General features: G+C 60.8%; 3 protein-coding genes and 2 long non-coding RNA genes across 9 annotated transcripts; 2 read left to right on the top strand and 3 right to left on the bottom strand.

Annotated features, from left to right (window-relative positions):
• Positions 1-771: 771 nt before the first annotated feature.
• On the bottom strand, positions 772-3,518 carry PPP1R14A (protein phosphatase 1 regulatory inhibitor subunit 14A). Its single transcript, XM_051776465.1, is given in 5 exon segments — positions 772-1,050; positions 1,328-1,360; positions 1,468-1,548; positions 3,277-3,435; positions 3,438-3,518. Coding segments are annotated over 5 exon segments (441 nt in total). The 5' UTR covers positions 3,504-3,518; the 3' UTR covers positions 772-948.
• A 943-nt stretch (positions 3,519-4,461) lies between these two features.
• Positions 4,462-10,606, top strand: LOC127465933 (protein AMBP-like). Its single transcript, XM_051776464.1, has 9 exons — positions 4,462-4,485; positions 4,642-4,798; positions 6,150-6,291; positions 6,512-6,546; positions 7,236-7,265; positions 7,880-8,050; positions 8,787-8,827; positions 9,789-10,315; positions 10,485-10,606. The coding sequence occupies exons 1-8, from the start codon at positions 4,462-4,464 to the stop codon at positions 9,930-9,932; spliced, it is 744 nt and encodes a 247-aa protein (XP_051632424.1). The 3' UTR covers positions 9,933-10,315; positions 10,485-10,606.
• Positions 10,607-11,743: 1,137 nt separating this feature from the next.
• Positions 11,744-12,649, bottom strand: LOC127465938 (uncharacterized). The gene is made up of 3 exons (XR_007902478.1): positions 12,614-12,649; positions 11,988-12,184; positions 11,744-11,785 (listed from the first exon to the last, which is right to left on the bottom strand). It is a non-coding gene; the product is annotated as an uncharacterized LOC127465938 (long non-coding RNA).
• A 266-nt stretch (positions 12,650-12,915) lies between these two features.
• On the top strand, positions 12,916-25,884 carry LOC127465936 (2-oxoisovalerate dehydrogenase subunit alpha, mitochondrial-like). 4 transcript variants are annotated; one of them, XM_051776467.1, is made up of 10 exons: positions 12,916-13,014; positions 14,460-14,618; positions 15,473-15,559; positions 16,168-16,276; positions 16,883-16,987; positions 17,321-17,482; positions 18,833-19,039; positions 21,947-22,088; positions 23,148-23,319; positions 25,563-25,884. In XM_051776467.1, the coding sequence occupies exons 1-10, from the start codon at positions 12,943-12,945 to the stop codon at positions 25,731-25,733; spliced, it is 1,386 nt and encodes a 461-aa protein (XP_051632427.1). In that variant the 5' UTR covers positions 12,916-12,942; the 3' UTR covers positions 25,734-25,884. The 4 variants fall into 4 exon arrangements, with proteins under 4 accessions (XP_051632427.1, XP_051632428.1, XP_051632430.1 ...); XM_051776468.1 differs by lacking the exon at positions 16,883-16,987 and having other exon boundaries at positions 12,917-13,014; XM_051776470.1 differs by lacking the exons at positions 12,916-13,014; positions 14,460-14,618 and adding an exon at positions 14,734-14,773.
• On the bottom strand, positions 19,488-21,834 carry LOC127465937 (uncharacterized). Of its 2 annotated transcripts, none has more exons than XR_007902477.1 (4): positions 21,617-21,834; positions 20,803-21,032; positions 19,868-19,890; positions 19,488-19,546 (listed from the first exon to the last, which is right to left on the bottom strand). It is a non-coding gene; the product is annotated as an uncharacterized LOC127465937 (long non-coding RNA). The 2 variants fall into 2 exon arrangements; XR_007902475.1 differs by lacking the exon at positions 19,488-19,546 and adding an exon at positions 19,663-19,707.
• Positions 25,885-26,486: the final 602 nt, after the last annotated feature.

Raw genomic sequence — 26,486 nt, 5'->3', positions numbered from 1 at the left:
TGACCCCCCCGGGTCCCCGTGTCCCCCCCCGTGTCCGTGTGACCCCCCCGCGTGTCCCTGTGTCCCCCCCCGTGTCCCCGTGTCCCCCCCCGTGTCCGTGTGACCCCCCCCGCGTGTCCCCGTCCCCCCCCCGTGTCCGTGTGACCCCCTCGCCTCTCTGTGACCCCCCCCGTGTCCCCGTGTCCCCCCCCCGGTGTCCGTGTGTCCCCCCCCCCCCCCCCCCGTGTCCCCCCCCGGTGTCCTGTGTCCCCCCCCCCCCCCCCGTGTCCCCCTCCGGTGTCCCCCCTCCATGTCCGTGTGACCCCCCCCCGCGTGTCTCTGTGGCCCCCCCCGCGTCCGTGTGTCCCCCCCATGTCCCCCCAAGTCCTTGGCCCCCCCGTGTCCCCCCCCCTTGTGTCCCCACAATGTCCCCCCATATCCGTGTCCCCCCCGTCCGTGTCCCCCCCCATGTCCGTCTGTCCCCACCCGTCCCTCCCATGTCCCTGTGTCCCCCTCGTGTCCCTCTGTCTGTCCCCCCCCGTGTCCCCCCCACGTCCATTTGTCCCCCCGTGTCCCCCCCTCCTGTTCTTCTCCCTCCCGTGTCCCCCCCTTGTCCCTCCCCCCATGTCCGTGTGTCCCCCCCATGTCCGTGTGTCCCCCCCGGTGTCCCCCCCGATGTCCCCCCATGTCCGTGTGTCCCCCCCATGTCCGTGTGTCCCCCCCGGTGTCCCCCCCGATGTCCCCCCCATACCCCCCCCCGCCCCTTCCATGACCCTGTTATGGTTTTTTTTTGGGGGGGGTCCCCAAAATTTTCCGGGCGCTTCCCCCAAATCTCATTTCTTTTATTTGGGGGGGGGTCTCACCCCCATCCCCCCCCCCCCCGGTGCAACGATTTATTTATTATGGGGGGGGGGGTTAATTACATCGGGGGGGATCCCCCCCTATTTTTGGGGACCCCCACGGGGGGGGTCACGGGGGGGCCGCGGGCCCCTCCTGTTGGGGGGGGGGTCTCTGCAGGAGCTGCTGCTTCGGGAGCCCCTTGAGCTGCTCCAGGAGCTCCTGGATGAATCCCTGCGGGAATTCCCCCTAATTAACCCCCCTCATTAACCCCCCCTCATTAATCCCCCCCCCCCCCGAGCTGCTGACAGAGATAAAGGGGGGGGGGAAGGGCCCCCCCCGGAAGCGCCGGAGCCGAATAGTTTTGCCTTTTAAAGGCCTCTTGGAGCAGCCGGAGCTGGGAAAGGACCGGGGGGGGGGGGTTGGCGCGTCCCCCCCACTCGTGTCCCACCCCCCAAACCGTGTCCCCCCCCCCTCGTGTCCCCCCCAAATTCCCCCCCCCCCCCCATACCTGTGTGTCAGCAGCGCAGGAGCTCAGGATTCCCTGGATGGGGGGGAGGGGGGAATTAAGGTGAGGGGGGGGCTTGTCCACGCGTGTGACCCCCCCCCAAAACTCGCGTGGGTGCCCCCCCTTCCCAAAAAAACACCCACCTGGAGTTTCTGGGCCCGTTCCTGGTCCGTCTCCAGCTCCAGGAGCTCGTCGATGTTCAGCTCGTCCGGCATCTCCCCCTCCTGGGGGGGGGACACGGAGCCCTGTGGGACCCCCCCACACCCCACACGCGCGTCCCGTCCACGCGTGACCCCCCCCCGGACTGGGGGGGTGTCCCCAAATCCCGCCCCCCGCGGGTCCCCGACGTGTGTCCCCCCCCCAGCACCGTGTACCCCCCAAACCCCTCCCACGCGTGTCCCCAACCCCCCCCCCGCACACCCAAGGGGTCCCCAACCCCCTTTGCGTGTCCCCCAACCCCCTCCCACGCGTGTCCCCACTCATTGATGTCCCCAAGGCCCTCCCACGTGTGTCCCCCCCCGTGTTCCGAGTGTCCCCAACCCCCCTCCCCGTATACCCAGGAGGTCCCCAAACCCCCCCACGCGTGTCCCCAACCCCCCCTCGCACACCCAGAGGGTCCCCAACCCCCCCCCCCCCGCGTGTCCCCACCCCCCCCCGCGCGTGTCCCCCCCCCGTGTCCCGTTCCCGCGGGATCCCGGGCCATCTGCCGCCCCATCTGTCCCTTCCCACGGGGGGGGGGGGGAGAAATCCCGGGTGGGAGCCCCGGGGCCCGCCCCCGCCCCCCCGCCGGGCCCCATTCCCGGGCCCGATCCTCGTCCCGGGGCCGATCCCGACCCCATTCCCGGGCTCGGGGCTCATTCCCGGGCCCCAGTCCCAGTCCTAGTCCCGGTCCCTGCTCCATTGCTTTGGCACATTCCCAGTCCCATTCCCGTCCCTCTCCCTTTCCCCAGTCCCTCTCCCTTTCCCAGTCCCTCTCCCATTCCCAGTCCCTCTCCCTTTTCCCAGTCCTTGCTCCCTTTCCAGTCCCTCTCCCATTCCCAGTCCCTCTCCCTTTCCCAGTCCTTGCTCCCTTTCCCAGTCCCTCTCCCATTCCCGGTCCTCGCTCCCCGTTCCCATCCCCATCCCTATTTCCCGTCCCCTTCCCATCCCCGTTCCACTCCCAGTTCCCGGTCCCATTCCTGAGTCCCTTTCCCGGTCCAGTCCCATCCCCATTCCCGGTTCTTGGTCTCGGGTTCATTTCCCGATCCCATTCCCATTCCCAGTCCCTTTCCCGGTCCCTATTCCTATTCCCATCCCCTTTCCCATTCCCACTCCATTCCCAACCCCATTCCCGGTCCCTGGTCCCTCTCGTCCCTCTCCCAATCCCACCCCATTCCCGGTACCCTGCCCCGTCCCCATTCCCATTCCCACCCCATTCCCATCCCCACTCCATCCCCATTCCGGTCCCAATTCCCGGTCCCCATTCCCAGTTCCCAGTAGAGCTCGCCGAGCCTGCCGTCGATCCAGAGCTCGGTGTCGAGCCCCTGCTGCAAAGGAGGCCCCGTCACCCCATTCCCGGTCCCCATTCCCGTTCCCCATCCCCATTCCCGGTCCCATTCCCATTCCCGGTCCCCATCCCCATCCCCGTTCCCGGTACCCGTCCCCGGTAGAGCTCGCCGAGCCTGCCGTCGATCAGAGCTCGGTGTCGAGCCCCCGCTGCAGAGGAGACCCCTCCACCCCATTCCCGGTCCCATTCCCGGTCCCCAATCCCAATTCCCGGTCCCCGTTCCCGGTACCCGTCCCCGGTAGAGTTCCCCGAGCCTGCCGTCGATCCAGAGCTCGGTGTTGAGCCCCCGCTGCAGAGGAGACCCCTCCACCCCATTCCCGTTCCGTTCCCGGTCCCCATCCCCCATCCCCATTCCCGGTCCCATTCCCGTTCCCAATTCCCAATTCCCGGTCCCCGTTCCCGGTACCCGTCCCCGGTAGAGTTCCCCGAGCCTGCCGTCGATCCAGAGCTCGGTGTCGAGCCTCCGCTGCAGCTCCCGCCGGTTGTACTTGACGGTGGCCCGGGCGGGTCTCCGCTGGACCCCCGGGCTGCGGGCGGGGGACCCCCGGGCCGGGGAGAGCCCCCCCAGGGCCGCCCCCGCGGCGGGACCCCCCCCCCCGGCCCTGCCGCCGCCCCACCCCGCTCCGCCGCCATCGAGGGATCGGGACGAGCCCCGGGGGGGCCGCGGGGGGTGGCACGGGGGGGCTTGGGCGGGGCTTAAAGCGGGGACACGCCCAGAGCCCCCCCGAAACCCCCCTTAGGTCCCCAGGGGTAGGGGGAGAAGGGCGGGGCCTGAGGGCGTGGTCGGGGTGGGCTTGGGCGGGGCTTAAAGCGAGGACACGCCCAGAACCTCCCTGGAGTCCCCAGGGGTAGGGGGCGAGGGGCGGGGTCTGTGGGCGTGGTCGGGGTGGGTTTGGGTGGGGCTTAAAGCGAGGACACGCCCAGAACCCCCCCTGAACCCCCCTTAGGTCCCCAGGGGTAGGGGGAGAAGGGTGGGGTCTGTGGGCGTGGTCTGGGTGGGTTTTGGGTGGGGCTTAAAGCGGGGACACGCCCAGAGCTCCGCCTAAAGCCCCCATAGATCCTAAACCCCCCCCATGGCCCCCTATAACCCCCTAATCCCTTATAACAACCCAGAACCCCCCGGAATCCCCCCATGGCCCCCTCAAACCCCCTAAAACTCCCCCAAAGCCCCTAAAACTTCCCCAAACTCCCTAAAACTCCCCCAAACCCTCCCCATAACCCCCAACCCCCCCATAACCCCCTGGAACCCCCCGTAACCCCCCCCAGCCCCCCAGTAATCCCCCATGGCCCCCATAACCCCCTAAAACTGCCCAAACCCCCCTAAAACTCCCCAAAACCTCCTAAAACTCCCCAAGACCTCCCCATAACCCCAAAACCCCCCAGAACTTCCCAAAACCTCATAAAACCCCCCCAAAACCCCAAAACCCCCCAGAACTTCTCGAAACCTCCTAAAACTCCCCCAACCCCCCCAAAACTCCCCAAAACTCCCCAAAACTTCCCCAACCCCCCCCCAAACTTCCCCCATAACCCCGAAAACCTCCCCGATAACCCCCAAAACCCCCCAACCCCGTTAAAAGGGGCGTGGTCTGCCATGAGGGGGCGTGACCGAACCGCGGCGGGGGCGTGGCTGTTACAAGGGGCGTGACCTTCCTTTGATGAGGGCGTGGTCTATTTCGGGGCGTGGCCAAACCGATGCTCCCCCCCCCAAAACGGGGGAGTCTCGGGGGTGGGCGTGGCCTGTCCCCGGGGTGGGCGTGGCCTGTCCCGGTAGTGGGCGTGGCCGGCGGCGGCGCACCTGTGTGACGTCACGGCGCTCACCTGCGATGGCGGCGGGGCGGCTCCTCCCGCTCCTCCTCCTGCTGCTCCTGGGGGGGGGTCCGGGGGGTCCCCGCCCCCTGAGCCCCCCCCCGCCAACACCGCCCTCGACGGTACCGGGGACGGGGGGGCAACGGGGGGGGAACGGGGGGGTTCGGGGGGTCCCCAGGGGGTGTTGGGGGGGTCCGGGGGGGTTGAGGGGTCGCGGGGGGGTCCGGGAGGGTTTTGGGGGTCCCGGAGGGGAAGGGGCCGAGGGGGGAGCGAAGGTTGGGGGGGTTCCGGGAGGGTTTGGGGGGTCCCGAGGGGGTGTTGGGGGGTCCCGGGAGGGTTTTGGGGGTTCCAGGAGAGTTTTGGGGGTCCGGGGGGGGGAAGGGGCCGAGGGGTGGGAGCGAACGTTGAGGGGGTTCCGGGACGGTTTGGGGGGGGGCAGGGAGGGTTTGGGGGGTCTCGGGGGGGTTTGAGGGGTTTGCGGGGGGGGCTTGGGGGTTCCGGGAGGGTTTGGGGGGTCCCGGGAGAGTTTGGGGGGGTCCCGGGAGGGTTTTGCGGGTCCCGGAGGGGAAGGGACCGAGGGGGGAGCGAAGGTTGAGGGGGTTCCGGGACGGTTTGGGGGGGGGGGGGGGGTCCAGGGAGGGTTTGGGGGGTCTCGGGAGGGTTTGAGGGGTTCCAGGAGGGTTTGGGGGGGGTCCCGAGGGGGTGTTGGGGGGTCGCAGGGGGGTTTGAGGGGTCGCGGGGGGGGGGGGGGCTTGGGGGTTCCGGGAAGGTTTTGGGGTCCGGGGAGGGGAAGGGGCCGAGGGGGGAGCGAAGTTTTGGGGGGGTCCCGGGAAGGTTTGGGGGGGTCGCGGGAGGGGGGTTTCGGGGAGTCCGGAGGCTCCTGGGGGTGGTCACGGGCTTTTGAGGGGGGGGGGGGGTCCCAGGGAGGGTTTTGGGAGGGGGGGTCTGTTCCCCTCCCCACGCCCCAAAATCCGTTCCGGGGGGGTCGGTAACGGTGTCCCCCCCCCCAGATGGGTGCCGGTTACCGGCGGTCCCGGGACATTTTTGGGGGGTCTGTGGTGGGGTTTTGACGGGGATTTGAGGGGTTTTTTGGTGATTTTGGGGGGTGCAGCCCCCCAGGCCCGCCCCGGGGGGGCCGTTAACGTGTCCCCCCCCCAGCTCGGTGCCGGTTACCGGCAATCACGGGCCGCTGTGGGGGATTGTCGGGGGGTCCGTGGTGGGGTTTTGGGGGGTTCTGGTGTAATTTTTTGGTGATTTTGGGGGTGCAGCCCCCCGGACTCGCCCCGGGGGGGCCGTTAACGTGTCCCTCCCCCAGCTCGGTGCCGGTTACCGGCGATCACGGGACATTTTTGAGGGGTCTCTGATGGGGTTTTGGTGGGTTCTGGTGTAACATTAGGGGGGTTTTGGGTGATTTTGGGGGTGCAGCCCCCCAGAGCCGCCCCGGGGGGGCCGTTAACGTGTCCCCCCCCCCAGCTCGGTGCCGGTTACCGGCGATCACGGGCCGCTGTCGCGCCTCCATCCCCCGCTGGTTCTTCAACGCCTCCTCCGGGACCTGCGAGAGTTTCGTGTTCGGCGGCTGCGGCGGGAACGGGAACAACTTCGGGAGCGAGCGGGAGTGTCGGGAGGGGTGCGGGGGGGCCCCCGGAGCGGGGTGAGCACCGGGGGGGTAACGGGGGGGGTCAGGGGGTCCCGGGAGGGGTCAGGGGGGTCCCGGGAGGGAACGGGAACGGGAACAACTTCGGGAGCGAGCGGGAGTGTCGGGAGGGGTGCGGGGGGGGTCCCGGAGCGGGGTGAGAACCGGGGGGGTCGGGGGGGGAATGGGAACAACTTTGGGAATGTCGGGAGGGGTGCTGGGGGGGCCCGGAGCGGGGTGAGCACCGGGGGGGTCCGGGGGGTCAGATTGGGGGATACCTGGAGAGTGGAACAGGAACAATTTTGGGAATGTCAGGAGGGGATGCGGGGGGGGTCTCGGGGGGGTCAGGGGGTCCTGAGGGAATGGGAAAAACTTTGGGAATGTCGGGAGGGGTGCTGGGGGGGCCCGGAGCGGGGTGAGCACCGGGGGGGTCCGGGGGGGGTCAGGGGGGTCCCGGGAGGGAACGGGAACAACTTCGGGAGCGAGCGGGAGTGTTGGGAGGGGTGCGGGGGGGCCCCGGAGCGGGGTGAGCACCGGGGGGGGTCACGGGGGGGTCCCGGGGGTTCAGGGGGTCCTGAGGGAATGGGAAAAACTTTGGGAATGTCGGGAGGGGTGCTGGGGGGGCCCGGAGCGGGGTGAGCACCGGGGGGGTCCCGGGGGGGTCAGGGGGTTCTGGGGGAACAGGAACAACTTCGGGAGCGAGCGGGAGTGTCGGGAGGGGTGCGGGGGGGGTCCCGAGCGGGGTGAGAACCGGGGGGGTCCCGGGGGGGAACGGGAACAACTTTGAGAACGTCGTGAGGGATGCGGGGGGGGGTGAGGACCGGGGGGGGTCCCTGGAATAGGAACAAATCTGGGCTCAGAGCACCCCCAGCCCCGCCTCATTTTGGGTTGTTTTCCCCTTTTTTCCCCTCTTTTTTTCCCCCCAGCTCCGGGTCGTCCCAACTCCACCTTGGCAGGTAACTCCCCAGTGTCCCCCAGTGCCCCCCCAGTGTTCCCAGTGCCTCCCCAGTGTCCCCCACTGTTCCCAGTGTCCCCCAGTGTCCCCCAGTGTTCCCAGTGCCCCCCCAGTGTTCCCAGTGTCCCCCAGTGTTCCCAGTGTCCCCCCAGTGCCACCCCAGTGTTCCCAGTGTCCCCCCAGTGTCCCCCAGTGCCACCCCCCAGTGTTCCCAGTGTCCCCCAGTGTCCTACCCAGTGTCACCTCCAGTGTCCCCCAGTGTTCCCAGTATCCTCCAGTGTCCCCCCAGTGTCCCCCAGTGTTCCCAGTGTCCCACCAGTATCCCCCAGTGCCACCCCCCAGTGTTCCCAGTGTCCCCCAGTGCCACCCCCCAGTGTTCCCAGTGTCCCCCCAGTATCCCCCAGTGTCCCCCAGTGTTCCCAGTGTCCCACCAGTATCCCCCAGTGTTCCCAGTGTCCCCCCAGTGCCACCCCCCAGTGTTCCCAGTGTCCCCCCAGTATCCCCCAGTGTCCCCCCAGTATCCCCCAGTGTTCCCAGTGTTTTTCCCGGGGGGGAATTTTGGGGGGTTCCTTGTCCCCCCTTAGACCCCCCAACCCCTCTCTGACCCCCCCCCAGAGCTCTGCTCGGCCCCCCCCGTGACGGGCCCGTGCCGGGCGTCCTTCGTGCGCTGGTATTTCATCCCGGCCGAGAATTCCTGCCGGGAATTCACCTACGGCGGCTGCCGCGGCAACGGCAACAACCACCCGGACCTGGAGGAGTGTCTGCGCCGCTGCCGCCCCCCCGCAGGTCCGGGACCCCCCCAAAACCGCCCTTGGGACCCCCCCGACCACACTTGGGACCCCCCGAAACTGCTCTTGGGACCCCCCTGAAACCGCCCTTGGGACCCCCCCGACCACACTTGGGACCCCCCCGAAACTGCTCTTGGGACACCCCCGAAACCACACTTGGGACCCCCCCCCCGAAACTGCCCTTGGGACCCCCCCCGCAGGTCCGGGACCCCCCCAAACCGCCCTTGGGAACCCCCCGAAACCACACTTGGGACCCCCCCCAAAACCGCCCTTGGGACCCCCCCAAAACCACCCTTGGGACCCCCCCAAAACCACCCTTTGGAACCCCCGAAACCGCCCTTGGGACCCCCCCAAACCGCCCTGGGAACCCCCCCGAAACTGCCCTTGGGACCCCCCGAAACCGCCCTTGGGACCCCCCAAACCGCCCTTGGGAACCCCCGAAACCACCCTTGGGACCCCCTCCGGCCTCTTGGGACCCCCCCCGCAGGTCCAGGACCCCCCCAAACCGCCCTTGAGACCCCCCCAAACCGCCCTTGGGACCCCCCCCAAACCACCCTTGGGACCCCCCCCAAACCGCCCTTGGGACCCCCCCAAAACCACCCTTGGGAACCCCCCGAAACCGCCCTTGGGACCCCCCCAAACCGCCCTTGGGACCCCCCCAAAACCCCTCCTGGGACCCCCCGACCCCCCCCAGTTCCCGTCTCTCATCCCGGTTTTTCCCCCCCCCCCCAAAGGTGATCCCGGCGCCGAATTCGGCGGTTTTTGGCCACCAAAGGTGAGGCCTGGACCCCCCCCAGTGCCCCCCCCAGTGTTCCAGTGCCCCCCAGTGTCCCCCAGTGCTCCCAGTGCCCCCCAGTGCTCCCAGTGCCTCCCCAGTGCCCCCCAGTGCCCCCCCAGTGTCCTTCCAGTGTTCCCAGTGCCCCCCCAGTATCCCCCCAGTGTTCCCAGTGCCCCCCCAGTGTCCCCCAGTCCCCCCAGTGCCCCCCCAGTGTTCCCAGTGCCCCCCCAGTGTCCTCCTGTCCCTTTCCCAGTGCCCCCCAATTCCTCCCAGTGCCCCCCAATTACTCCCAGTGCCCCCCAGTGCCCCCCCAGTGTCCCCTAATACCCCCCCAGTGCCCCCCTGTCCCTTTCCCAGTGCCCCCAATTACTCCCAGTGCCCCCCAATACCTTCCCAGTCCCCCCCCCAGTGCCCCCCAATCCCCCCCAGTGCCCCTTCAGTGCCCCCCAATCCCCCCCCATCCCCCCCCCAATCCCCCCGCAGTGCCCCCCAATCCCCCCCCAATCCCCCCGCAGTGCCCCCCAATACCCCCCCAATCCCCCCCAGTGCCCCCCAATCCCCCCCCAGTGTCCCCCAATCCCCCCCCAGTGCCCCCCAATCCCCCCCCAATCCCCCCCCAGTGTCCCCCAATCCCCCCCCAGTGCCCCCAATCCCCCCCCAATCCCCCCCCAGTGCCCCCCAATCCCCCCCAGTGTCCCCCAATCCCCCCCCAGTGCCCCCCAATCCCCCCCAATCCCCCCCCAGTGCCCCCCAATCCCCCCCAGTCCCCCCCAATCCCCCCCAGTGCCCCCCAATCCCCCCCCAGTCCCCCCCAATCCCCCCCCAATCCCCCCCAGTGCCCCCCAATCCCCTCCAATCCCCCCAATCCCCCCCCAATCCCCCCCAATCCCCCCCCAATCCCCCCCCAGTGCCCCCCCAGCTCCCCCCGTCCCCCCCTGACCCCGTTTTGCCCCCCCAGGGCTGGTGCTGGGGGGTCTCCTGGCCGCGGGGGCCGCTCTGGGATTTGGGATCCGGGCGGGGCTGCGGCTGCTCCGGCGGAACCGGGACCGGCCGGGATCGGGATCGGGATCCAAACCCCCCCGGGACGACACCGAGTGTCTGATGAAGGAGGCCTTCAGCGTCTGAGGGGGGGGGGACACCCCCCGAGCCCCCCGGACACCCCCCAAAATCCCCCCCCTCAGGCACCTCCCGCCTCCCGTCGCTTTTGTCCCGGCGGATCCGGGGGGAGTTCTGTAGGAAAAAGGGGGTTTTTGTAGGAAAAAGGGGGTTTTTTTAGGCAAAAAAGGGGGTTTTTGTAGGAAAAAAGGGGTTTTTGTAGGAAAAAAGGGGGTTTTTGTAGGAAAAAAGGGGATTTGGGGGAATCAGAAATCGGGGGGGACCCCCTGACCTGCCTCACCTGACGCCCCCACCCCAAAAAACCCACCCTGACCCCCCCCCAAAAACACTTCCCACTTTTTGTCACTTTTTCTCTCGAGTGATTTTGGGGTGATTTTTGTAGGAAAAAAATGGGATTTTGGGGGAATCAGAAATCGGGGGGGACCCCCTGAACCTTCTCACTTGACACCCCCACCCCAAAAATCCCACCCTGACCCCCCCAAAAAACACCTCCCACCTCCCATCACTTTTTGTCCCGGGTGATTTTTATAGGAAAAAGGGGATTTTTGTAGGAAAAAAATGGGATTTGGGGGAATCAGAAATCGGGGGGGACCCCCTGAACCTTCTCACTTGACACCCCCACCCCAAAAAACCCACCCTGACCCCCCCAAAAAACACCTCCCACCTCCCATCACTTTTTGTCCCGGGTGATTTTTATAGGAAAAAGGGGATTTTTGTAGGAAAAAAATGGGATTTGGGGGAATCAGAAATCAGGGGGGACCCCTGAACCTTCTCACTTGACACCCCCCACCCCAAAAATCCCACCCTGACCCCCCCCAAAAACACTTCCCACTTTTTGTCACTTTTTCTCCCGAGTGATTTTTGTAGGAAAAAGGGGATTTTTGTAGGAAAAAAAGGATTTGGGGGAATCAGAAATTGGGGGGGGACCCCTGACCTGCCTCACCTGACGCCCCCACCCCAAAAACCCACCCTGACCCCCCCCCAAAAAACATCTTCCACCTTCTGTTGCTTTTTCTCCCAAGTGATTTTGGGGTGATTTTTGTAGGAAAAAATGGGATTTGGGGAATCAGAAATCGGGGGGGGACCCCCTGACCTGCCTCACCTGACACCCCCACCCCAAAAAACCCCCCCCGACCCCCCCAACCCCCCAATTTGGGGTGTTTTCCCTCCCTTTTCCCACCTGGGGGGGGTTTCCTTGTGCCCCCCTCCCCATTTTGGGGGGGTCCCAGCGCTGGTTGGGGCCCCCCCACCCCTCGTTCGTTGGGTTTTGGGGGGGTTTGTTGGGATTGTTGGGTCGAATCGATGGGATTTGGGGGTTTTTGGATAATTTTTGGGGGGGGGTGTGGAATTTTCTACATTCCAGGGATTTGTTGGAATAAAGGGAGATTTGGAACCAACCCCCCCTCGAGCCGGGACCCCCCAAATTCTGGGACCCCCTTCCAAAACCTCCTCCTCCAATTCCCATAGGTCGTCACTGGGTGGGCGTGGTCACCTAAATTCCCATAGATGGTCACTCAGTGGGCGTGGCCACCTCCAATTCCCATAGATGGTCACTCAGAGGGGGGCGTGGTCACCTAAATCCCATAGATGGTCACTCAGTGGGCGTGGTCACCTCCATTTCCCATATATGGTCACTGGGTGGGCGTGGTCACCTCTTATTCCCATAGATGGTCACTCGGTGGGCGTGGTCACTCGGTGGGCGTGGTCACTGGGTGGGCGTGGTCACTGGGTGGGCGTGGTCACCTAAATTCCCATATATGGTCATTTGGTGGGCGTGGTCCCGCGGTGGGCGTGGTCACCTCCAATTCCCATAGATGGTCACTGGGTGGGCGTGGTCACCTAAATTCCCATATATGGTCACTGGGTGGGCGTGGCCACCTCCAATTCCCATAGATGGTCACTCAGAGGGGGGCGTGGTCACTTCCAGTTCCCATAGATGGTCACTGGGTGGGCGTGGTCACCTCCAATTCCCATATATGGTCACTTGGTGGGCGTGGTCACTTAAAATACCCACATATGGTCACTGGGTGGGCGTGGTCACCTCTTATTCCCATAGATGGTCACTCGGTGGGCGTGGTCACCTCCAATTCCCATAGATGGTCACTCGGTGGGCGTGGTCACCTCTTATTCCCATAGATGGTCACTCGGTGGGCGTGGTCACCTCCAATTCCCATAGATGGTCACTCGGTGGGCGTGGTCACCTATTCCCATAGATGGTCACTCAGTGGGCGTGGTCACCTCCAATTCCCATAGATGGTCACTCGGTGGGTGTGGTCACTCGGTGGGTGTGGTCACTGAGTGGGCGTGGTCACTGGGTGGGCGTGGTCACCTAAATTCCCATATATGGTCATTCGGTGGGCGTGGTCACTCAGTGGGCGTGGTCACCTCCAATTCCCATAGATGGTCACTGGGTGGGCGTGGCCACCTCCAATTCCCATATATGGTCACTGGGTGGGCGTGGTCACCTCTTATTCCCATAGATGGTCACTCGGTGGGCGTGGTCACCTAAATTCCCATATATGGTCACTGGGTGGGCGTGGCCACCTCCAATTCCCATAGATGGTCACTCAGAGGGGGGCGTGGTCACTTCCAGTTCCCATAGATGGTCACTCGGTGGGCGTGGTCACTTCCAGTTCCCATAGATGGTCACTCAGTGGGCGTGGTCACCTCCAATTCCCATATATGGTCACTCGGTGGGCGTGGTCACTTCCATTTCCCATAGATGGTCACTCGGTGGGCGTGGTCACCTCCAATTCCCATAGATGGTCACTCGGTGGGCGTGGCCACATCAGCCTGGCCACATATGGTCACTCAGTTGCCATAGCAACCCCCGCCCTCCCATATATGGTCGCCCCGTGGGCGTGTCCGACCCCTCCAGCCAATCACCTCCCTCCTTTCCCCCACCGCCCCCTTTCCAGCCAATCGACGCTCGCCGGGCGGGTCCCTGTCGGCCAATCAGCGCCCGCCCCTCGCGGCGGGCCGCGCCCCCTTTCAAGATGGCGGCGCTGCGGGCGCTGCGATGGCGGCGCCTCCCGGGGCTGGTGCCGAGGAGGCTCCTCGGGACCGCCGTGAGTGACCCCGGGGGACACCTGGGGACGTTTGGGGACACTGAGTGACACGGGGGGGGGACACTTGGGGACACTGAGTGACACGGGGGGGGACACTGAGTGACACGGGGGGGGACGGCATTTGGGGACAGCGAGTGACACGGGCGGGAGACTGGGGGACATGAGGGGGACATGAGGGGGACATTTGGGGGACATTGGGGGGACACTGGGGGACACGGGAGGGTGGGCCCGGGGGTGACATGGGTGTCCTGTCCCCCCTGTCCCTGTGTCCCCCTGTCCCTGTGTCCCCCTGTCCCATCCCGGTGTTCCCGTGTCCCCCCATCCTGTGTCTCCCTGTCCCTGTGTCCCCCTGTCCCATCCCTGTGTCCCTCTGTCCCTGTGTCCCCCTGTCTCATCCCAGTGTCCCTGTGTCCCCCCATCCCGATGTCCCTCTGTCCCGGTGTCCCCCTGTCCCATCCTGGTGTCCCCCTGTCCCTGTGTCCCTCTGTCCCATCCTAGTGTCTCCATGTCCCCCCATCCCATCCCATCCCATCCCATCCCATCCCATCCCATCCCATCCCGATGTCCCCCTGTCCCTGTGTCCCCCTGTCCCTGTGTCCCTCTGTCCCGGTGTCCCCGTGTCCCAGTCGGACCCTTTTTTGGGAGGGTTTGGGTTTTTTTTGGGGGGGGGGGATTTGGGGCCACTTGGTGCCACCCCCTTGTCCCGATCCCCTCAGGAATTGGGGTCCCTGGAATTCCCAGAGCACCTGGGAGGCCCTTTTTGGGCTGGTTTTGGGGTGTTTTGGGTGGGTTTTGGGGTATTTTTGAGGTATTTTGGGTGTATTTGGGTGTTTTAGGGTTGTTTTCCCCTCAGGAATTTGGGGTCCCCGGAGGAGAAGCCCCAATTCCCGGGGGCCTCTTGGAATTCCCAGAGCACCTGGGAGGCCCTTTTTGGGCTGGTTTTGGGACGTTTTGGGTATTTTGGGTCTATTTTTGGGTGTTTTGGGGTATTTGGGGTCTATTTTTGGGTGTTTTGGGGTTGTTTTCCCCTCAGGAACTGGGGTCCCCCGAGGAGAAGCCCCAATTCCTGGGGGCCCCTTGGAATTCCCGGAGCACCTGGGAGGCCCTTTTTGGGCTGGTTTTGGGCCCTTTTGGGTATTTTTTGGGTGTTTTGGGGTATTTTGGGTCTATTTTTTGGGTGTTTTGGGGTATTTGGGGTCCATTTTTGGGTGTTTTGGGGTTGTTCTCCCCTCAGGAGCTGGGGTCCCCCGAGGAGAAGCCCCAGTTCCCGGGGGCCTCTTGGAGTTCCCGGAGCACCTGGGAGGCCCTTTTGGGGCTGGTTTTGGGCCCTTTTGGGTATTTTTGGGGTGTTTTTGGGGTATTTTGGGCTGGTTTTGGGTATTTTTTGGGTGTTTTGGGGTATTTGGGGTCCATTTTTGGGTGTTTTGGGGTTGTTCTCCCCTCAGGAGCTGGGGTCCCCCGAGGAGAAGCCCCAGTTCCCGGGGGCCTCGGCGGAGTTCGTGGATCACCTGGAGTTCATCCAGCCCAACGTCCTGGCGGGAATTCCCGTCTACCGCGTCATGGACCGGCAGGGCCACGTCCTGCGGCCCAGCGAGGACCCCCAGGTGAGGGGGGACACACCTGGGACACACCTGGGACACACCTGGGGCAGGGGACACAGCTGGGGCACACCTGGGGACACACCTGGGACAGGTGGGACAGGGACAGGTGGGACAGGGACCGGCAGGGCCACGTCCTGCGGCCCAGCGAGGACCCCCAGGTGAGGGGGGACACACCTGGGGCACACCTGGGACACACCTGGGGCACACCTGGGGACACACCTGGGGACAGGGGATACAGCTGGGGACACCTGGGGCAGGGAACACACCTGGGACAGGTGGGACAGGGACCGGCAGGGCCACGTCCTGCGGCCCAGCGAGGACCCCCAGGTGAGGGGGGCACACCTGGGGCACACCTGGGACACACCTGGGGACAGGGGACACACCTGGGGACACACCTGGGATAGGTGAGACAGGGACAGGTGAGACAGGAGCCAGGTGCCACCTCAGACAGGTGCCACCTGCCCAGGTGCGACAGGGGACAGGTGCCACCTCAGACAGGTGAGACAGGGAACAGGTGCCACCTCAGACAGGTGAGACAGGGGACAGGTGCCACCTCAGGTGCCACCCACCCAGGTGAGACAGGGCCAGGTGCCACCTCGGGCAGGTGCCACCTTGGCCAGGTGAGACAGGGCCAGGTACCACCTCAGACAGGTGACACCTCGGGCAGGTGCCACCTGCCCAGGTGAGACAGGGAACTGGTAACATCTCAGACAGGTGAGGCAGGGGACAGGTGCCACCTCAGGTGCCACCCGCCCAGGTGAGACAGGGCCAGGTGCCACCTCAGACAGGTGAGACAGGGCCAGGTGCCACCTTGGCCAGGTGCCACCTGCCCAGGTGACCCCCCCGTGCCCCTGCAGCTGCCCCAGGAGCAGGTGCTGAAACTCTACAAGACGATGACGCTGCTGAACACGATGGACCGGATCCTCTACGAGTCCCAGCGCCAGGTACGGCCTCACCTGGGCACCCCCTCACCTGGGCACCCCCCTCACCTGGGCACCCCCTCACCTGGGCACCCCCCTCACCTGGGCACCCTCACCTGGGCACACTCACCTGGGCACACCCTCACCTGGGTACCCCCCTCACCTGGGCACCACCCTCACCTGGGCACCCTCACCTGGGCACTCACCCTCATCTGGGCACCCTCACCTGGGCACCCTCATCTGGGCACTCACCCTCACCTGGGCACCACCCTCACCTGGGCACTCTCACCTGGGCACCCTCACCTGGGCGCCCTCACCTGGGCGCCCTCACCTGGGCACCCTAACCTGGGCACCACCCTCACCTGGGCACCACCCTCACCTGGGCACCCTCACCTGGGCATCACCCTCACCTGGGCACCCTCACTTGGGCACGCTCACCTGGGCACCCTCACCTGGGCACCCCCTCACCTGGACACCCTCACCTGGGCACCCCCTCACCTGGGCACCCCCCTCACCTGGGCACCCCCCTCACCTGGACACCCTCACCTGGGCACCCCCTCACCTGGGCACCCCCTCACCTGGGCACCCCCCTCACCTGGGCACCCTCACCTGCCCCGTTGCCGCTTTCCCAGGGCCGCATCTCCTTCTACATGACCAACTACGGCGAGGAGGGCACCCACGTGGGCAGCGCCGCCGCCCTCGAGCCCTCCGACCTCGTCTTCGGCCAGTACCGGGAGGCAGGTGAGCCTCAGGTGGGCACAGGTGGGCACAGGTGGGCACAGGGGAGGTGGATTTTGGGGGGTATCACCCCCAAATTTGGGATCCAGGTGGCTTTCAAGCCCTGGAGCTGTTCCTGGTGCTCTGGGGTCACCAGTGGTTCCAGGTGAGGAGGCAGGTGAGGCTCAGGTGGGCACAGGTGGGCACAGGTGATGGGGATTTTGGGGGGTATCACTCCCAAATTTGGGATCCAGGTGGGTTTCAAGCCCTGGAGATGTTCCTGGTGCTCTGGGAATGCCAGTGATGCTGGGAAGGGGTGGGGCACAGGTGAGGCTCTGGTGGGCACAGGTGGGCACAGGTGGGCACAGGGGAGGGGGATTTTGGGGGGTGTCACCCCCAGATTTGGGATCCAGGTGGGTTTCAAGCCCCGGAGCTGCTCCTGGTGCTCCTAGGAAGGGGTGGGATGGGACACAGGTGACACAGGTGTGTCCCAGGTGTGTCCCAGGTGTGTCCCAGGTGACACAGGTGTATCTCAGATGTGTCCCAGGTGTGTCCCAGGTGACACAGGTGTGTCCCAGGTGTGTCCCAGGTGTCCCAGGTGTGTCCCAGGTGACCCTGCTGTCCCCCCAGGTGTGCTGCTGTACCGGGGGTACCCCCTGGAGCTGTTCATGGCCCAGTGCTACGGGATCACCAATGATCCCGGGATGGGACAGGTGTGTCCCAGGTGTGTCCCAGGTGTGTCCCAGGTGTCCCAGGTGTGTCCCAGGTGTGTCCCAGGTGTGTCCCAGGTGACACAGGTGTGTCCCAGGTGTGTCCCAGGTGTCCCAGGTGTGTCCCAGGTGACCCCGCTGTCCCCCCCAGGTGTGCTGCTGTACCGGGGGTACCCCCTGGAGCTGTTCATGGCCCAGTGCTACGGGAACGTCAACGACCCCGGGGTAGGGTGGGATGGGACACAGGTGACACAGGTGTGTCTCAGGTGTGTCCCAGGTGTCCCAGGTGTCCCAGGTGTATCCCAGGTGTGTCCCAGGTGTGTCCCAGGTGTCCCAGGTGACCCTGCTGTCCCCCCAGGTGTGCTGCTGTACCGGGGGTACCCCTTGGAGCTGTTCATGGCCCAGTGCTACGGGAACGTCAACGACCCCGGCAAAGGGCGGCAGATGCCGGTGCACTACGGCTGCCGGGAGCGGCACTTCGTCACCATCTCGTCCCCCCTGGCCACCCAGATCCCGCAAGGTGACACCTCCAGGATGTCCTGAATTCCCTGATCCGTGTCCTGTGTCCCTGATCCGTGTCCTGTGTCCATGTCCTGTGTCCCTGATCCGTGTCCTGTGTCCCTGATCCATGTCCTGTGTCCATGTCCTGTGTCCCTGATCCGTGTCCTGTGTCCCTGATCCGTGTCCTTGTCACCATCTCGTCCCCCCTGGCCACCCAGATCCCGCAAGGTGACACCCTGGGGTGGCCCTGAATTCCCTGATCCGTGTCCTGCATTCCCTGATCCATGTCCTGTGTCCATGTCCTGTGTCCCTGATCCCTGTCCTGTGTCCCTGATCCATGTCCTGTGTCCCTGATCCGTGTCCTTGTCACCATCTCGTCCCCCCTGGCCACCCAGATCCCACAAGGTGACACCTCCAGGATGTCCTGAATTCCCTGATCCATGTCCTGTGTCCCTGATCCGTGTCCTGTGTCCTGATCCACGTCCTGTGTCCCTGATCCGTGTCCTGTGTCCATGTCCTGTGTCCCTGATCCATGTCCTGCATTCCCTGATCCATGTCCTGTGTCCCTGATCCGTGTCCTTGTCACCATCTCGTCCCCTCTGGCCACCCAGATCCCGCAAGGTGACACCTCCAGGATGTCCCTGAATTCCCTGATCCGTGTCCTGTGTCCCTGATCCGTGTCCTGTGTCCATGTCCTGTGTCCCTGATCCGTGTCCTTGTCACCATCTCGTCCCCCCTGGCCACCCAGATCCCGCAAGGTGACACCCTGGGGTGGCCCTGAATTCCCTGATCCGTGTCCTGCATTCCCTGATCCATGTCCTGTGTCCCTGATCCGTGTCCTGCATTCCCTGATCCATGTCCTGTGTCCATGTCCTGTGTCCCTGATCCATGTCCTGAATTCCCTGATCCATGTCCTGTGTCCCTGATCCGTGTCCTGTGTCCTGATCCACGTCCTGTGTCCCTGATCCATGTCCTGTGTCCCTGATCCGTGTCCTGTGTCCATGTCCTGTGTCCCTGATCCATGTCCTGCATTCCCTGATCCATGTCCTGTGTCCCTGATCCGTGTCCTGAATTCCCAGGACCCCCAAACTCCCCCCAAATCCCCCCTTCCACCCGCCCCATCCCAAACTCCCTGAGCCCTTTTCCCATGGATTTCCCCTTTTCCATGGACTCTCCTTTTCCCGGGATCACCCACAGGGACCCACCACCACCTCTCCCTGCCCCTCCACAAGCCCCAAGACCCCCCCAGACCCCCCCAAACCCTCCCTCCCTCCCCTCCCCTCTCCCTCCCCCTCCTCCCTCGCCCTTCCCCGCCCATTCCCAAGTGGATAATTCCCTGTTTTTCCGTCTTTTTTCTCCCGGGAAGCAGCGGTGGGAGCCGCCTACGCCATCAAACGCGCCGACGCGAGCCGGGCCGTGGTGTGTTATTTTGGGGAGGGGGCGGCGAGCGAGGGGGACGCGCACGCCGGGTTCAACTTCGCCGCCACCCTCGAGTGCCCCATCGTGTTCTTCTGCCGCAACAACGGCTACGCCATCTCCACCCCCACCGCCGAGCAGTACCGGGGGGACGGCATAGGTGGGAAAAAAAAACCGGGAATGCCGCGGGATTTGGGATTGGGGGGAGTTGGGGGGAGTTTGGGGGAGTTTGGGGGAGGTTTGGGGGAGGTTTGGGGGGAGTTGGAGGGGGTGGGATGGGGAGTTTGGAGGTGGGAAAAGGTGAGTTTGGGGAGGGAGATTTCCTGGGAAGTTTGGGCTGAGAAACCCTGGGATTTTGGGGAAGAAACCCTGGGATTTTGGGGTAAAGAAACCCTGGGATATTGGGGAAGGAGAGCTGGGAGTTTGGGGTAAAGAAACCCTGGGATTTTGGGGAAGGAGACCTGGGATTTTGGGGCAGGAGATTCCTGGGAAGTTGGGGCTGAGAAACCCTGGGATTTTGGGGAAGAAACCCTGGGATTTTGGGGAAGAAACCCTGGGATTTTGGGGTAAAGAAACCCTGGGATTTTGGGGAAGAAACCCTGGGATTTTGGGGTAAAGAAACCCTGGGAGTTTGGGGAAGAAGCCCTGGGATTTTGGGGAAGGAGAGCTGGGAGTTTGGGGTAAAGAAACCCTGGGAGTTTGGGGAAGAAGCCCTGGGATATTGGGGAAGGAGAACTGGGAGTTTGGGGTAAAGAAACCCCGGGGAGTTTGGGGTAAGGAAACCCTGGGATTTTGGGGAAGAAGCCCTGGGATTTTGGGGAAGGAGCCCTGGGAATTTGGAGTAAAGAAACCCTGGGATTTTGGGGAAGGAGATCTGGGATTTTGGGGTAAAGAAACCCTGGGATTTTGGGGAAGAAGAGCTGGGAGTTTGGGGCTGAGAAACCTCGAGAGTTTGGGGAAGGAGCCCTGGGATTTTGAGGAAGGAGACTTGGGAGTTTGGGGCTAAGAAACCTCAGGAATTAGGGGAAGAAGCCCTGGGATTTTGGGGAAGGGGCCCCTGGTGTTCTTCTGCCGCAACAACGGCTACGCCATCTCCACCCCCACCGCCGAGCAGTACCGGGGGGACGGGATAGGTGGGAAAAAAAAACCGGGAATGCCGCGGGAAAGGGGTGGGAGAAAGTGGGAGGGGGTAGGATGGGATTTGGGGGGAGTTGGAGGTGGATAAAGGGGTTTTTCAGGGGGGAGATTCTGCGGGTCGGAGAGGAATCGTGGGGGTTTTGGGGATGAATTCCTGGGGTTTTTGGGGCAGGAGATTCCTGGGATTTTTGGGAAGGAGAGCTGGGAGTTTGGGGAAGGAGAGCTGGGAGTTTGGGGTAAAGAAACCCTGGGATTTTGGGGAAGAAACCCTGGGATATTGGGGAAGGAGAGCTGGGAGTTTGGGGTAAAGAAACCCTGGGATTTTGGGGAAGGAGAGCTGAGAATTTGGGACAGGAGATTCCTGGGAAGTTGGGGCTGAGAAACCTCAGGAATTAGGGGAAGAAGCCCTGGGATTTTGGGGAAGAAACCCTGGGATTATGGGGAAGGAGCCCTGGGAATTTGGAGTAAAGAAACCCTGAGAGTTTGGGGAAGAAGCCCTGGAATTTTGGGGAAGGAGACTTGGGAGTTTGGGGCTAAGAAACCTCAGGAATTAGGGGAAGGAGCCCTGGGATTTTGGGGAAGAAACCCTGGGATTTTGGGGAAGGAGAGGTGGGAGTTTGGGGTAAAGAAACCCTGGGATTTTGGGGAAGAAGAGCTGGGAAGTTGGGGCTGAGAAACCTCAAGGGTTTGGGGAAGAAGCCCTGGGAATTTGGAGTAAAGAATCCTTGGGATTTTGGGGATGAATTCCTGGGGTTTTGGGGCGGGAGATTGTTGGGGCTGAGAAACCTCAGGAATTAGGGGAAGAAGCCCTGGGATTCTGGGGAAGGAGAACTGGGAGTTTGGGGATGAATTCCTGGGATTTTGGGGCTGGGTTCCTGGGATTTTGGGTCAGGATTCCTGGGATTTCAGGGAGTAAACCCTAGAATTTTGGGAAGAGAAACCCTTGGGATTTAGGAGAGGAACTCTGAGGATTTGGAGACAGGAGATTCCTCTCGATCCGGGCGGACGGGAACGACCTGTTGGGTCCCAGGTTTTTGGGGGACTGGATTCCTGGGATTTTGGGTCAGGATTCCTGGGATTTTGGGACTGGGTTCCTGGGATTTTGGGGCTGAGTTCCTGGGATTTTGGGGCACGATCCCTGGGTTTTTTTGGGATGTGCTCCAGCTGCCAGGGGCCCTGGCTACGGGCTGCTCTCCATCCGGGTGGACGGCAACGACGTGTTGGGTCCCAGGTTTTTGGAGGACTGGATTCCTGGGATTTTGGGGCTGAGATCCTGGGATTTTGGGACTGGGTTCCTGGGATTTTGGGGCTGAGTGCCTGGGATTTTGGGGCACGATCCCTGGGTTTTTTTGGGATGTGCTCCAGCTGCCAGGGGCCCTGGCTACGGGCTGCTCTCCATCCGGGTGGACGGCAACTACGTGTTGGGTCCCAGGTTTTTGGGGGACTGGATTCCTGGGATTTTGGGGCTGGGTTCCTGGGATTTTGGGTCAAGATTCCTGGGATTTCAGGGAGTGAACCCTAGAATTTTGGGAAGGGAAACCCTTGGGATTTAGGAGAGGAGCTCTGAGGATTCCTCTCCATCCAAGCGGTCGGGAACGACCTGTTGGGTCCCGAGTTTTTGGGGTTGAGTTCCTGGGATTTTGGGGCTGAGTTCCTGGGATTTTGGGGCAGGAGATCCCTGGGATTTTGGGCCAGGATTCCTGGGATTTCAGGGAGTAAACCCTAGAATTTTGGGAAGGGAAACCCTTGGGATTTAGGAGAGGAACTCTGAGGATTTGGAGACAGGAGATTCCTCTCGGTCTGGGTGGTCGGGAACGACAGGAATGACCTGTTGGGTCCCGAGTTTTTGGGACTGGGTTCCTGGGATTTTGGGGCTGGGTTCCTGGGATTTTGGGGCACGATCCCTGGGTTTTTTTGGGATGTGCTCCAGCTGCCAGGGGCCCTGGCTACGGGCTGCTCTCCATCCGGGTGGACGGCAACGACGTGTTCGCCGTGTTCAACGCCACGCGCGAGGCCCGGCGCCGGGCGGTGGCCGAGAACCAGCCCTTCCTCATCGAGGCCATGACCTACAGGTGAGGCAATCCCGGGAATTCCGGGGTTGGGAATGCCCACTGGGAATGCTGGACCCCCCCAGTTCCCAAAAAACCCCAGGTTTTTCCCCCCATTCCCCCCAAAACCCCACCTTTCCCCTTGGAGCGTCGGGGAGTCGTCTCTGTAGGTCTGGGGGTCTCAGCCCCAAATTCCCAGGAATTCATCCCCAAAATCCTGGGAATCCAGCCCCCCAAATCCCAGGAATCTATTCCCAAAATCCCAGGGATCTCCTGCCCCAAGATCCCAAGAACCCACCCCCGAAATCCCAGGGATCTCCTGTCTCCAAATCCTCAGAGTTCCTCTCCTAAATCCCAGGGATCTCCGGCCCCAAAAATCCCAGAGATGGTGCCCCAAAATCCCCGGAATTCATCCCCAAAAATCCCAGGAATCTATCCCCAAAATCCCAGGAATCCAACCCCAAAAATCCCAGGAATCCATTCCCAAAATCCCAGGAACCCATTCCCAAAATCCCACCGATACCTCCCCAAAAATCCCAGGAACCCATTCCCAAAAATCCCACAGTTTCCTCCCCAAAAATCCCAGGAACCCATTCCCAAAAATCCCACAGTTTCCTCCCCAAAAATCCCAGGAATCCATTCCCAAAAATCCCAGGAATCCCTCCCCAAAAATCCCAAGAATCCATTCCCAAAATCCCAAGAATCCATTCCCAAAAATCCCAGGAATCTATTCCCAAAATCCCACAGTTTCCTCCCCAAGAATCCCTTCCCAAAATCCCAGGAATCCATTCCCAATATCCCACTGATCCCTCCCCAAAAATCCCAAGAATCCCTCCCCAAAAATCTCAGGAACCCATTCCCAAAAATCCCACAGTTTCCTCCCCAAAAATCCCAGGAATCCATTCTCAAAATCCCAAGAACCCATCTCCAAAAATCCCAGGAACCTGTTCCCAAAAATCCCCCAAATCCCTCCCCAAAACCCCCAGAATCCCTCCCAAACTCCCCCAGCTCCTCCCCCCAGACCCCCTGGGGGTTCCAGAAGCTTCCCCACCCCCCAAAATCCCGGGAATTCCCTTTTCCCAGGATCGGGCACCACAGCACGAGCGACGACAGCTCGGCCTATCGCTCGGTGGACGAGGTGAATTATTGGGACAAGCAGGACCATCCCATCTCCCGGCTCCGGCACTACATGGCCCACAGGGGCTGGTGGGACGAGCAGCAGGAGAAGGGCTGGAGGAAGAGCTCCAGGAAAATGGTAAGAAAAAAATGGGGATTTTTGGGGGATTTTTTTGGGATTTTTTGGGGATTTTTTTTGGATTTTTTTTGATTTTTTTTTAATTTTTTTTTGATTTTTTGGGGATTTTTGGAGTATTTTTGGGGGATTTTTTGAGATTTTTTTGGGGATTTTTGGGGATTTTTTGAGATTTTTTGGGGACTTTTTGAGGATTTTTTTTGATTTTTTTGAGAATTTTTTTGATTTTTTTGGGGATTTTTTTTTTATTTTTTGGGGGATTTTTTTGGGATTTTTTGGGGATTTTTTTTTTATTTTTTGGGATTTTTTGGGGATTTTTTGAGGATTTTTTTGGGATTTTTTTGAGAATTTTTTTGATTTTTTGGGAGATTTTTTTTATTTTTTGGGGATTTTTTTGATTTTTTGGGGGATTTTTTTTTTATTTTTTGGGATTTTTTGGGGATTTTTTGAGGATTTTTTGAGGATTTTTTGGGGATTTTTTGAGGAATTTTTGGGGAATTTTGGGGATTTTTTGGGATTTTTTGGGGATTTTTTGAGGATTTTTTGAGGATTTTTTGGGGATTTTTTTGAGAATTTTTTTGATTTTTTGGGGATTTTTTGGGGATTTTTTGAGATTTTTTTGGGGATTTTTTTGAGAATTTTTTTGATTTTTTGGGGATTTTTTGGGGATTTTTTGGGAATTTTTTTGGGATTTTTTTTTGATCTTTTGGGGATTTTTGGGGGATTTTTTGGGGATTTTTTGGGGGATTTTTTGAGGATTTTTTTGGATTTTTTTGAGAATTTTTTTTATTTTTTTGGGATTTTTTTTGGATTTTTTGGGGATTTTTTTTTATTTTTGGGGGATTTTTGGGGGGAATTTTTGAGGATTTTTTGGGGATTTTTTGGGGATTTTTTTGGGATTTTTTGGGATTTTTTTTGGATTTTTTTTTTATTTTTGGGGGATTTTTTGGGGATTTTTTGGGGATTTTTGAGGATTATTTTTTATTTTTGGGGGATTTTTTGGGGATTTTTTGAGGATTTTTTGAGGATTTTTTTGGATTTTTTTGAGAATTTTCTTGATTTTTTTGGGGATTTTTTTTTTATTTTTTGGGGATTTTTGGGGGATTTTTTGAGGATTTTTTTTTTATTTTTGGGGGATTTTTTGGGGGAATTTTTGAGGAATTTTTGGGGAACTTTGGGGATTTTTTTGGATTTTTTGGGGATTTTTTTGGGATTTTTTGAGGATTTTTTGGGGATTTTTTTTGATTTTTTGGGGGTTTTTTGAGGACTTTTGGGGGGATTTTTGGGGATTTTTTGGGGATTTTTTGAGTATTTTTTTTGATTTTTTGGGGATTGTTTTTGGATTTTTTGGGGATTTTTTGGAGGGATTTTGGGGGATTTTTTGGGGATTTTTTTTTATTTTTGGGGGATTTTTGGGGGGAGGGAAATCCTCGGGATTTGGACGATTTTGAGCCAGAATCTCCGGGATTTTTGGGATTTTTTGGGATTTTTTTTGGGACAAACCCCTTGTCAAATCCCAGGATTTTGGGATTAGGGGAATCCCGGGATTTTTCCCACATTCCTGCACGTCCTGGAAATCCACTGGGGGGAGTTTTAGGGAGGGAAATCCTCGGGATTGGGGCGATTTTGAGGCCGATTTTGCCGGAATCTTCGGGATTTTTGGGATTTTTTGGGGACAAACCCCTTATCAAATCCTGGGATTTTGGGATTTGGGGAATCCCGGGATTTTCCCCCATTCCTGCAGCTCCTGAAAATCCACTGGGGGGAGTTTTAAGGAGGGAAATCCTTGGAATTTGGGTTATTTCAAGCTGGAATCTCTGGAATTTTGGGATTTTTTTGGGACAAACCCCTTGTCAAATCCCAGGATTTTGGGATTGGGGGAATCCCGGGATTTTCCCCGATTCCTGCAGCTCCTGGAAATCCATTGGGGGGGGAATTTTAGGGAGTGAAATCCTCGGAATTTGGGTTATTTCAAGCTGGAATCTCTGGGATTTTTGGGATTTTTTTGGGACAAACACCTTATCAAATCCCAGGATTTTGGGATTGGGGGAATCCTGGGATTTTCCCCCATTCCTGCAGCTCCTGAAAATCCACTGGGGGGAGTTTTAAGGAGGGAAATCCTCGGAGTTTGGGCGATTTCAAGCCAGAATCTTTGGGATTTTTGGGATTTTTTGGGGACAAACCCCTTGTCAAATCCCAGGATTTTGGGATTGGGGGAATCCCGGGATTTTCCCCCATTCCTGCAGGTCCTGGAAGCCTTCGAGCAGGCGGAGAAGGAGCCCAAACCCCCTCCCCACCTCCTGTTTTCCGACGTTTACCGGGAGATGCCGCCGCGGCTCCGGAGGCAGCGGGAAGAGCTGGAGCGGCACCTGGAGACCTACGGGGAACATTATCCCCTCCAGCACTTCCAGAAGTGAATTCCCGCAATTCCAGGGGCCCCCCGGGGGCTTCTGGGAGACCCTCGGAATTCCGGGAGACCCCCCCCAGAATTCCAGACCGGAATTCCAGGGTTCCGGAGCGGAATTTCACCCGGAAGCGGCGAAAATAAAGAGGGTTTGGGAGAGGGAAGAGACTCTTTTTTTTGGGGGATTTTTGGGAAGGATCCTTGGGATTTTTGGGATGAGAGCCTTGGGATTTGGGGGATGGATCCTTGGGATTTTGGGGAAAGATCCTTGGGATTTTTGGGAAGGATCCCGTGGGATTTGGGGGATGGATCCGTGGGATTTGGGGGATGGAGCCTTGGGATTTTTGGGAAGGATCCCTTGGGATTTTGGGAATGGAGAGCCTTGGGATTTGGGGGAGGAATCCTTTGGATTTTGGGGAGGAATTTCCGGGATTTTGGGGAGGAATCTCTGGGATTTTGGGAATGGAGAGCCTTGGGATTTGGGGGGTGGATCCTTGGGATTTTGGGAAAGGAGCCTTGGGATTTTGGGAAGGATCCCGTGGGATTTTGGGGATGAATCCTTGGGATTTTTGGGAAGGATCCTGTGGGATTTTGGGGATGGAGAACCCTGGGATTTGGGGGATGGATCCTTGGGATTTTGGGGATGAATCCTTGGGATTTTTGGGATGGAGAGCCTTGGGATTTTTGGGGCATGAGATCCTTGGGATTTTGAGGAGGAATCTCCAGGATTTGGGGGAAGGATCTTCAGGATTTTGGGGAAGGATCC

Source organism: Manacus candei, unplaced genomic scaffold, assembly GCF_025592945.1.
Source record: "Manacus candei isolate 608988 ecotype Guabito, Panama unplaced genomic scaffold, ASM2559294v1 h1tg000537l, whole genome shotgun sequence".
Lineage (NCBI taxonomy): Eukaryota > Metazoa > Chordata > Aves > Passeriformes > Pipridae > Manacus > Manacus candei.
This window is presented reverse-complemented; position numbering and strand designations above follow the sequence as displayed.

Coding starts and splice junctions, on each gene's coding strand:
- LOC127465933 (XM_051776464.1), top strand. CDS start 4,462: ATGAGGGGGCGTGACCGAACCGCG. Junction 4,799..6,149: donor CGCCAACACCGCCCTCGACG/GTACCGGGGACG, acceptor CCCCCCCCCCAG/CTCGGTGCCGGTTACCGGCG. Junction 6,547..7,235: donor CTGGGGGGGCCCGGAGCGGG/GTGAGCACCGGG, acceptor TTTTCCCCCCAG/CTCCGGGTCGTCCCAACTCC.
- LOC127465936 (XM_051776467.1), top strand. CDS start 12,943: ATGGCGGCGCTGCGGGCGCTGCGATGGCGGCGCCTCCCGGGGCTGGTG. Junction 14,619..15,472: donor GGCCCAGCGAGGACCCCCAG/GTGAGGGGGGAC, acceptor GTGCCCCTGCAG/CTGCCCCAGGAGCAGGTGCT. Junction 16,988..17,320: donor GTGTCCCAGGTGTGTCCCAG/GTGTGTCCCAGG, acceptor CTGTCCCCCCAG/GTGTGCTGCTGTACCGGGGG.